Source organism: Papaver somniferum, unplaced genomic scaffold, assembly GCF_003573695.1.
Source record: "Papaver somniferum cultivar HN1 unplaced genomic scaffold, ASM357369v1 unplaced-scaffold_76, whole genome shotgun sequence".
In the NCBI taxonomy this organism is placed as follows: Eukaryota; Viridiplantae; Streptophyta; class Magnoliopsida; order Ranunculales; family Papaveraceae; genus Papaver; species Papaver somniferum.
The window spans coordinates 1,978,061-1,989,999 of NW_020650526.1; the positions used below are offsets into that span (position 1 = coordinate 1,978,061).

Here is an 11,939-nt window from a genome sequence, read left to right on the forward strand (position 1 = left end):
TCCAATTATTTCAATTGTACTCGTACGATAGAAGATGCAAGATCAGATCACACAACTGCAAGAAAAGTAGTATCGGTCTGGCTTCAAAATCCCAATGAAGTCTTTAAGTCGTTAACCTGGTTTAGAAGAAGGAATCAAAGGTTAGAGGAGAATCGACTCTAGCTTAACACAACTAGTATCACACGGAATGTGTGGGGATTAGGTTTCCCAGTTTCTAGAGTTCTCCCTTATATACACTTTCAAATTAGGGTTTGCAATCAATGTTAGCTTAGTAACAAAGCATCCAATATTCACCGTTAGATGAAAACCTGATTAGATTCAAGATAATATTTCTCAACCATTAGTTCGAAAACTTAGCTTGTCACACACAAATGAAATGTTCAATTTTGGGTTTATGAACCGTACCCAAACATTAACATTTGTTGGTTCAACAAGTCAACCAAAAGGTTAGCCATATGATTACTCTCATATCAACCTTATTCTTCTTCACCATAACTAGTTCAAATGACTCAAATGAACTAGTTAGAGAGTTGTTCAATTACAAGGAAATATTATGTAACTACACAGAACACAATTGAAGCAAAATTGGTTTGATTCACTCGAATCGGTTCATGAACTTTATAGCCACGGTTTTCAAAAGCATTCCTTAGTTTATTTAAACATTAGTTCAAGAACAACTGACTTTAGATATAACCTGCTCAAGTTCGCGGACTGGGTTCGCGGACTTAAGCTCATGGAAGGAGTACACAAACTCCAACAGAAAATCTCGGGTCGAGAAGTTCCGCAAGTTCGCGGACTTGGATCACACCACTTCCATTTCTCTTGATCAATAAAGTTCGCAAACTTTGGTTCAAGTAATAAGGACTTATACATATATGTGTTTCCACAACAATGTTTATATCCTACCAATGGTTATGTAATCTAAACTCTCATTTCAATCATTGAAACATTCTCAGAGAACGTTATATTGTCGTTATTCACAGACCATTTTTCGTCAGAGCAATTTTCAAAGTGATTGAAATATAACATGACTTTCGCCACTTGGTGAAGATGAATTCGGCTAAAGAGAAAGCTTACCAACACATATTTCGAGAAATAGATAGGCGAGATAAACTCGGCTCGAAATATCAAATGTGTATAATGAAAGTCTATATATCAAAACGACTTTTGTCTCAAGAGTATGAGATAGAATAGATAGACTTTTGAGTGACAGATAAGTTCAAGTCTCCACATACCTTTTAGTCGATGAAGATCCACCAGTTCCTTGAGTAGTCCTTTGTCTTGTATGATGATTGCCATGGAGTCTTGATCTCAACTATACTTTCTATCCTAATCCAAGACCTTAGCTTTAATAGGCTAGTAATCAAGACCTATAGTTTTGATCACTAATATTGACAAACATGCTTGAGATAGCAACGCATGCGAGTTCGACTGAGCAATGCACTAACAATAACATATGTTTAGGTTGTTTAATTCTCTTCTCGTAGATCCATCCAGAGGTGGATCTTTCACGGATATTACCACTATGGACGTAATATCTGGGGATTTGAATTGAAGCAATCTTCTGCTTTATGTTGTGTGTAAAAGATGTTTATCGTTTTCCTTTAGTAGAACTGTGATGCATGTTAGTGATTACTTGAATGTTATAATGATAACCACTGAGCCCCCTTTTGGGATGATGTGTTCACTTGTTCCCACTTCATTTTCAGTTTTCAGAAGAGATTGCGCGCATGAAGATAATCGTTTCGTAGTTTGAAACTTTAGCAGATTAAGAACGTTTTGGGATCTTTTATATATATGTATTCTTTGATTATTTGTAAAAAAACACATTAATATATTCGTATCATATGAGAGTTTTCATCTATTAAGTACCAGAGTGCTTGGAATTAGTTTTATTTTACTTTATGCGATTATGTTCCTTAGGTTCGAAGATCAAGATTCAGTTACTTCAGGTTTAAGTTGTATTATAATTAGCTAAGCAGGTTTAGTATTTGGGGCATGACACCTTTACTCCAGTATAGTTTACCCAACGCACCATAATGCTTAGGATTGGCTCTAGGCCAATGCAGCTTCCTTTTGGTGCCATATTGGCCTTGACCGATATGCGAACATAATACGCCACTCTTAGCGCGATATTGGCCTTTGGTCAAATGCCTATACAGTGCGCCGTATTTGGCCGCAATATTGTCCCTTGGCCAATATATGCCTCTTACGACGCAACGAAAACTTTGAATGAAGCTTCATCATAATCCATGCCGCATCTTTGCGCCATGAGAAAAACTTGGGGTGTTATAGACATAAATAAGGTGATGCTGAGTAAACCTGCAATGAACCCATACAAAATAACCTGCTCTGATCCCTCTGATAACAAAAAGTGATGGTAAAATAAGTTTTGTTGTTTGACACCACCTTATTCGGTTTCCCTATCAGTAATTTATTGGTGTAAACTAAATTACTGTGAAATTTATATTTATATAACATTGATTTGGCGATAAGTATATATAAAGATATAGCTATACAGTTGAAAATCTATAAATTAACGCATTCAAAATTAATCTTGCAAAATTATTAATTCAACGAGTTATTCCTTCCATCTTTTTATTTTAGTCCCATTGGTAGAGTAAAAAAAAAAGACAGAAGCATTTTCTAAAGTATCCCTATTAATGCGATGTTGTTGTCAAAAATGAAAAGGATATTAATATTATTAGTGTTTCCTAAAATTGTTAACTTTAGTAGGAAAGAAAAGGAGAAAATATAAATCAAATTTATTTTGGAAACTTTAAAAAGAAGATAAAAAAAATATTTAAGAAATGGAATGAAACATATTTGTTTCAATCATTAAATGGAATGAAATGGAACATATTTGTTTCCCTTTTACCAAGGTTCTCGTCAAAACTTTAGTTTTGGTCATCTTAAAAACAATCTTACAATCATCAAAATTCGAAGGTCATATTTGAGAATCTAATGGAAATATAAAACTATAAACAAAAGTTGGCCAGTATTTTCTTTTTTTTCTTTTTCCGAAAAGTGGCGTGCCTCATATATATTGATCATAAACCTCTGATTCAAAATCAGGAATGATTACAAGAGTAACTAGAGAGCATCCAGCATCTACAGGAATTTCAACAAATTTAATTAGACAACAAGAACACTTAACATCATAGTCCCAAGACTTAATTTGAAAAACAAATCCTACCGTTTCTAACCGATTCCAAGGTAACAAGACAAGTTTAGATGATCTTGGTCGGGTTGAAAGTAGCACACCCGGACCATATAACAAAACTACAAATAATAGAGTTGTTAGGATCCAAAAATCCAACCGTTTCTCGGAGTTTTTTCCAAAATCATGGTAGAGCAGGTGACATGGGTGGAAGAGGATCCAAAGACCCAACCATATGTCAATGATTTTTCTCAAATAACTGTAATAAAAGTAACATACATAACCTAACTGGGTTACCAAATTATCGAATCGGTATGAATCGGATCGGTACTTCCTCAAAATCGGTCTTGGTGTCTTAGGTGTTTTTGTAACTGGTTGTTTCTGTGTATTTAGAGATCTTGTAGTTGCTGATAATAGAACCTGTAACAAACTCATGGTGCCTTCAGAAAATGTTGCTGATGGAATGATTGCTGCAGAAACTTCTTGAAAATGATGTTGATTTTTATGATTTGAATATCTTGTGTTGCTGGATTGAAACATCAGCCAGATCATGAACCTTGTCTAGAACATCTTCAATCAACCAACCCAATCGAGAATAAAAACACCACAACTGAAGATTAATACCCAAACAACAAACTCTGTAAATAGATCTGAAAATACAAACTAAACGAAAACGATTACAGAACTAAGAAAACGCTAGCTCTAATCCAGAAAAGAGGTTGAAAAAAGGAGATTGATCAAGAACAAAAACCCAAGTCTAGAAACTCAGATCTTAAAAAAAAAAAAAGCAGACTAAAACCAAAGAAAAATTAGGGAAACTAAAGGAGAAAGCAGAGATTGAAGATGGGTTCAGGTTCTGAGAGTTTTCGTTAAGTTTTTTAAGTGAGAGAGAGTTTTAGAGGAGAGGAAACAAAAAAGAAAGATGGAGTAATATTTAGTTTTTATAAGCCTTGTTATTGTTTTAGAAAAATTATTAACGCAAAAAAAAAGAATTATTAACACAAAATTGGTTAAAAAGACCAAAATCAACAATTTCTAGGTGAAAAAGACTTGTATATTTTGATATTGTTTAAATGGACAAAAATTAAAAAGATACTGTTCAAATGGACAAAAATATAAAAATAGCCAGGATGTAACCAGTTTCATCCTACCCATTTTCAAATATTTTTTCTTATTTTTAATTTATATCAAGATGCATCCAGTTTCATCCTTGCTATTTTTTAAACTTAAGCCGTGATGAATCCAGTTTCATCTTTGCTATTTTTTTTTGTCCATTTCACCTATACTAATTTTTACTCGTCCATTTGAGCCATGATTTAAATTTTTTTGGACAAATAATCCATTTTCCGAATTATTAAATAGTTGAACATTAATAGAGTTTCAGCTGTACTTCCTTAAATATAATGGATAGATAGATATTGCATATTACAATTTAGTAATTTATAGATAGATTCCATAAAAAGATTATAAAATAGATATTAATGGCGCATCTCTCATACTACAATGTCTTAAATGGAACATGCATGTAATATCACATCCAAAGTGGAGGAAACCCAGTGACACTTATTATATTGCATATTTTGTAGTTTTCATCTTGAGGAGACTGGGTAGTATTTTTTGACAGACATTTGTAATTTCTGAATCTCAGAAGGGACTTTAACATTTGTCGCTAATCCAAGATGCTCAAGTAGCTTTATAATGTACCAAGGCACATCCAGCTGCCACCATTCGAGCCCTACCCGAGCTGAGAACTGAAAGGCGTGGTGGTTGTTGTGCCAACCTTCTCCATTACCTAATAATAAGCCCACCACCCAATTGTTCCTGGATAAATCTTCAGTGTTCCATGGCCTTTGCCCCCATGTATGGCACAGTGAATTCACTAGGAACGTGCTGTGGTGCACCGCGGCTATTCTAACACCCTATACAGCATTAAACAAAATTATCGACCAATGCCATTTGCTTACAGAAGTTATTTGATTTCAAAAGTGTCCAAAGATTGTTGTTAAGATTAGACAAACAAGTAAGATTGAGCAGCGGTAGCATATATATAGTTAGACTAATGAACTCAGAATTGCAAATACAAAAATGATTGGTGAACTGACAAACTAGACATTCCTACAACCGGCAAATTAGAATTCGTGTTTACCATTCCCCATAGAAGGTGTGGTAATCCTCCAAAGACATACAAAACAAGCGCAAGTCCAACAAGATGAAGTAGATGTGTTTTCCGCAGGAACCGGTAGTAGGCTTGCTTTTTTAAGTCCATCACATTGTTTGATTTTCCTACCTGCAAAACATTTATAACAAGATCATCAAATAATTATTATAAATTGTCATTTTCAATGCCTTAAGAATACTGAAGTATTTAGGGGATAGAATGAGACCTTCTCCCGGAGATAGTTGTTGTGGAAAGCCCAGCCTACGTGGCTGAACCAAAATCCCTCAATAGGGCTATGCGGATCTCGGGCAGAATCTGTGAACTGGTGGTGGTAACGATGATGGCTTACCCAAAACATAGGGTCTCCCTGATGAGCAAGTTCAACGACAACAACCATAAACATGCAGAGCAACTCACAAAGAAAAGGGTTAAAGTGAAATGTATGTAAATTACCTGTGCAGCATGAAGTCCAATATAAGCAAACAAGTATTCAAGTGGTTTTTTGAGCTTAAAACTCTTGTGGGTAAGGTTTCTATGATAGGAAACAATAATTCCTAGATTTAGCGTCACTAGGTACAGTATCACTGTCACCCAGAAAGCATTCCAAGTGAAGTAGAAAGGAGCAAACAAACACGCTATGTGTTCCACTATGATTGTCCCCAAGTTCACACGATTCCAGAAATCTCCATTTCTCTTCAAATGAACTTGCTCTTTCGACTGCGCTACATCTTTTGGAGAATATACAATTTCTACGGCCATATTTAGATCCGAAATTTGTTTTTGCCCATAATGGTTCACTACGGTCCTGGTATATATACTAAAACCTGTGCAGACACATAGGTATCGTGGCAGCATTAACTCAAATTGCTCATGAGGTCTGCAACTTAGGCATGGTCCATTTCGATTTAAACGGGCATGGCGGACAACAACCAACATCATTTTGTGAAGGTCTACAGAAAGTTACACCCACGTGGATGGTTGGGGTTCCATAATGTATTAATTCTCCGAGATAGAAACGGCTCCTAGTGACCAACCTGTACCGAGATGGCTGTAATGGAGAAGTCCCAAAGTGGACCCTGAGGTAGCATGTGACGTGGCATGAGTGAAAAAGAAAATAAGAAGAATACTGACCCTCAAATCCATTCCCCCTTAACATGTGGTTCCTCCATTCGCCCTTGGAATCACAGTTCCCAAAAGATTCAAGGATACCAATTTTGAATTTAGTAGCAGCCTAGTAGGGCTGTAAGAACACGTCGAGGTCCACATTTCAACCACGTCCACGACTAGGATTAGTTTCGGCGGAAATTAACTACACTGGTATAGACACAACTTTCTTCTTTCCGTTTGTTGGATGATTTAGGTGCATGTACGGTTCTTCTTTATGGAGCCTCGAATATGGGCAGTAGCTGGATGATGAAAGAATTGAATGACATAAATAAGTGAATTTGGTGGTTGGTCTTTACGCGGTTATTAAAAGGAATAGGGTAATGCAGGTGCCACTGTAGTACAGTGGTAAAGTCACTGGGTGATGATATCAGTGACCTGAGTTCGAAACTCGCCAGCATCAAATTCTTTACCGATCAAAAAAAAAGGAATAGGATAATATCGGACGGTGTCTAGGAGAAGTGCGTGGGTGGGTGTTCTGTTGGAGTACCCTCTCTGTTCAAGTTATATATAGGGAATTTTGATAAAATGTCCTTGTTTTCAAATACACTAATAAAAGTGCCCCCGTTTTTTTAAACTTTTCAAAACTACCCCTTCTTGACCGTTTTATTAAAAAAACAGCTAACTAACCAGGCAGAGTTTTGTCTACTTCTGGTGCTATTCCTTCCATTTTCAAGCATGTATTTATTCTCACCTGGACAACCTAGCATACATCTAATTCACAACTCAAGCATTCAATTATCTTCTCATTGGAAGCATCAACAATACCACATTCATCTTCCTTGTACAATTCCTGCTATTGCAGCAACACCAACCTAGTTTACAAATCCATTCATCAACACCCACAACTGCAGTTTTATCTACAATTCCAAATCAGATCTAGACCCACAAACACAGCCACATCAAGTACACATACAAACAATTCTCAACATCAGACCTAACTCCAATTTCATTGTGTCTGAACCAAACCCATCGTAATTCATCAACTCTTCACATTTAAAACTTCAATTTTAGCTCAAAACATTTCGTTTCATTCTCAGCCATCCCTGACTTGTTTACTCACAATCTCAATTGCATTCTTTGCAACAATAACTCAACTTTCTTCTGCAATACTGCAACACAACAAATGCTCTTCAGATTACTACCAATGCCTCTTGTCCACTGCAGCACTAATTTCTGCAACTGCCAGAAACTCATACTCCACAAAACCAACCACCAATCTAACATGAGCCACTGACCCCTCCTTAATCCATTCCGCAAATCTCAATCTACAGAAACCACCATCACTTCCATTTTATACCCATCTATATCTTAGCAAACCCATTCAAGCACCAGCAACCAAGTTTCAGTACTGTATGAATTCCAATTAACAGAACAAAACCCATTCAAGCTCAAAACGACGGCGACAACAAACATTTTTTTACTGTTTTAACAAATTACACAAACCCTTGATTTCTTAATTTCATACCAGATCTAAGATTGAAGGCGACAACATGTGAATTATAAAAATCAACGGCAACGACATCTAAGACCTTCAGCGTTTCGAATTCAAACAAAACCCATGTCTTATATTCACCAATCTCCACTTACTGCCTCTAAAATCAACCATTTCAATTCCTTCTTCAAATCTCCATCAAAACAACACAGCAGTGACCACTTCTCTGTTGATTTCTCCGCCAGCAATTCACCCACCAACATCAAACAATTATCATCATCACCGATACTCTTCACATGAAAGAAACAGAGAAGAAGAAGAAGAATGAGAAAGGAAGAGGCGAAGACACTATCTATTATAAAGCTTAGGGTTACGAAGGGATTTACCGTAACTTTGTATATCATATTGACTTGGTAAACTGGTGGTGACCAAAAAAAGTGAATCTGGATGGAAAAACAAACAGAAAGACACTTTTGAAAAGTTGAAAAAAACGGGAAAGTTTATTAAATCGGTAATTAGAAGTTGGGATATTTATCAAAATTCCCTTATATATAAGTGCATCTCCAACGGGAATGTGGTATGGTTGTACGTGGAAGGTGTTCAAAGACATCCTAATACAATATAAAAGCAAAAATACCTTAAACTAAGATGATCGTAGGGTTTTACGGTAGGATTTTTATATATATTTGTATAAATTTGATTGGCTTATACTTTTAAAGAATAATTAACTTAGAAAGAATTGGATGACATGACACTTATCACGTCCTCTAAGTAAACCTCTGAAACAAGATGATGTATTTGAAACGGCCAGTTACATCACCCTCGCAATTTCACATTACATTGACACTGGAACGTATTTTTTTGCTAAAATAAAGAAAAATCCTAGGTGGCGTAAAAAATAGGAAGACAACTCCATCTGGTTGGAGATGCTCTATGTAAGTTCAAGAAATTGCTTGTCCCTTTTAATTTTCCAGCCCCAATATCAAGATAGCATTTTCCCCTAAATATTTTCCTTAGGCTATCCATTATGGTGTCTTGAATCTTGATTCAAGATACAAAGACCGTGACCTATCTGCATGATTCAACTTAGTGTTTAAGGGTTTGTTGGAGAGAGAAGTTGAATCAAGTTGTTGCGCCAAACCAGCTGGCGCATGGAAAATCACTTTTTTGCGGCCAACTGGAGGACGCATCAAATATTAGCCATCAGATATAATTTAATTAGTTAAAATATAACGGCTTATTTGCGCCTAACTATTGGGCGCATCAATCCTCAATTATCAGATTTAACTTTATGGATTAAAATCTAACGACTTACCAATTTGCCCCAAATTATGGGGCACAATGCAGCTAACGGTTGGGCACAATACTTGAATCACCATAGTAGACAGTAGCTGATTCAATCTGACGTGGCAGTTAAGTTGAATCTTGATTTAACCTTCTACAGTGGTTAGCCTTATACATAGCAAATGCTTATAACTACGTAAAGACCATTGACTTTGGTCGGTGAAATTTTGATAAAAAAATAAAATTTGACCCTTCATCATACATTCCGCTATTTGTAGTAGACACCTCTCATCCTTCAAGTAACTCGTTTCCTAATCTAGTTTGGGAAACCAAACTTAACTAGAAATGTCTACCCTAATTAAGAAAACATATGCAATTAGGAATCTAGACTAAAATAGGAAACTACTGTAATTGCTAAATCCAGACAATTTCTAACTAAACATTTCATTGAAAAATAATGACATATGTGTTTGTTTCTATTCACCACCGCAGTTCAACCCAAGATAAATTCGACCTTCCATTTATCGATTGTTTAACAAGTATTCATCATTTGTATCATCTATAGAACAACTCAGTACGAAATAAAACAAAAATAAGATGGAAAAGTTAAGAAACATATATTAATTACACAAGATCAATAGTAATTATTTGTCCACATAAAATGTCCGTTTCCAAATATATAATGAACATACAAGTGGAAAAACTGAAGAAATAAATAACAAAAACGTATAAAAACCTTCGAATTTGCAGTTAAATATCGTGGAAATCGATCAACCATTTATAAAAAATTTGCATTTAATGTTATTTGCAATTAGCTGATAGCGAATTTCTTAAGCATAATCAGTGTCTTCGTCAAGTCGTTAAGAAATAAAATCTTAAGAAATCTCATGTCTTAGAGAATATAAAACTTACCAATTGAGAATAAATTCACTAAAACGGGATAATAAACAGTTGGAATTACAAAAATGAAATACTAAAAAACGATTTTAAAATTAAATTTCTGAAATGAAATAAAACACTCAAATATTTAAAAGCACCATGAGGACAGAGTCACTTGATCATCAAGCTATCCTTAGCACGATAGTTCACCGATACGCCTCAAAATGAGTGATGTTTATACCCTGTGGTGAAGTCGTATCCAGGATAAAATTGTCCGTTGGAAGTACTATAAGCAATACATCACACTTGCCCACTTAGAAACTCAACAACAAAGCTCAGGAATGTAAAAACCACACAGAGGGAGAAATACGAAATCAAGAAGGATAATAGCTTCATCTGGACACACTTTGAAATGAAGAAATCCTTTTTCTTTTATATGCAGTGAAAATGGGAATCACTTTTGGTAACTCCCCCATTAAACATGAACCATCTATGAAATTAAAATCACGTTTTAATTTTAATAAAATAGTTTAATGAACTTAAAAAAAATTAAGTATTTCGTTAAGAAATTAAAAACTTATTTAAATAATCCCTTTAGAAATTAAAAACTTGTTTTGATTTTAATCCATTTAGGATAAAAACTTGTTTTAATTTTAATCTTGGTTAACTCATGCATGTGCATACATGCACTAGGCACGGAAAGTGTCTCATGGCCACCCATGTTTGCATTTCATTCACTCATAGAAAATGAGTAAGAACCCTTAGACCTTAAAAGTCATTAGATCAATTCTAACCAAGACCAAAAAACCTTTAGGTCACTAGATCAATTCTAACCAAGACCAAAAAACTAAAACACATTAAAAAGACTCATTTTCTCCAACAATCCCCCACATGAATGAAATACCGATAAAAAATCAGAAATTAGAAAGCGAGAAATACCACTATAGGCAAGAGGTGTCCATGAAGTCTTGAACCTTTGCTTAGTGGGAAATTGCCGGAACTACTTGATGGACAGTGAACGCGATGTCTTGAACTTCCATCGTTTGGTGTAATTCGCGATAATAGACACGCGTGATATCTCTCTATGTGTTGTCAAGTTCGTGCCTTTGTGTCCATTTTGGCCTTGGACATATCATGTTTCTCAGAATGCTCAAGAGAATCATCTCAATTCTCATAGTAAGCGGCCCAGTTCCTCATTCAGATAGGTGAATTCCATCAAGAGTGTTTACTGTTACACCCCACTTCAATCTTAAATTGAAACTATATAACTCATTAAGACTTATTTAAAAGTCATCCTCCACATACAGTCACACTATCACGTCTACACCATAGAGAAGGGACAGAGAATGAAGTTCTCTAATAGTTTTTACCTTTACCCGCCACAAATTAGTTGTCTCATTCAAAACCTTGATCTTGGGATATCCAGTCAGCAAGGTTGAGTATCCATCATGGCAAGTTTAATTGATGATCTTAAGCCCCATACCCCTCGATGCACTTCTAACTATCTCTTTGGATAAACCTTTCGTCAAAGGATCCGCGATATTCTCCTTGGACTTTATCCAATTAATGGAAATAACGCCTGTTGAGATTAGTTTTTTTTATCTTTAGCTATTACAGCTTGGATAACACATTATATAGATATAACTGGCACAGGTCTATGCCAAAGAGGAATGTCTTCTAAAAAGAATCTCAGGCACTCGGACCCTTCTCGTGCTTTATCTAACGCAATACTCTCAGATTCCATAATGAACTGAGCAATATATGTCTGTTTGAAAATCTTCCAAAGACCCTCGTGCTAGAATGAAAACATATCCACTCGTAGACTTAGACTCCTCTGAGTAAGCTATCCAGTTTGCATC

The 11,939-nt window shown here is 35.5% G+C and overlaps 1 protein-coding gene across 1 annotated transcript; it reads right to left on the reverse strand.

The window, feature by feature from the left end:
* Window positions 1-4,749: 4,749 nt before the first annotated feature.
* LOC113344373 (acyl-CoA C20 Delta5-desaturase-like) lies at window positions 4,750-6,077 on the reverse strand. The gene is made up of 4 exons (XM_026588362.1): window positions 5,772-6,077; window positions 5,545-5,685; window positions 5,307-5,447; window positions 4,750-5,079 (listed from the first exon to the last, which is right to left on the reverse strand). Exons 1-4 carry the CDS (start codon window positions 6,075-6,077, stop codon window positions 4,750-4,752), a joined length of 918 nt encoding a protein of 305 aa, XP_026444147.1.
* Window positions 6,078-11,939: the final 5,862 nt, after the last annotated feature.

What these genes read in the sequence shown, in the direction of transcription:
- LOC113344373 (XM_026588362.1), bottom strand. Translation starts at nt 6,077, where the DNA reads ATGGCCGTAGAAATTGTATATTCTCCAAAAGATGTAGCGCAGTCGAAA. An exon ending in TTGGACTTCATGCTGCACAG is followed by an intron (nt 5,686 to 5,771) that starts GTAATTTACATA and finishes CTTGCTCATCAG; the next exon opens with GGAGACCCTATGTTTTGGGT. An exon ending in CACACCTTCTATGGGGAATG is followed by an intron (nt 5,080 to 5,306) that starts GTAAACACGAAT and finishes AATGCTGTATAG; the next exon opens with GGTGTTAGAATAGCCGCGGT.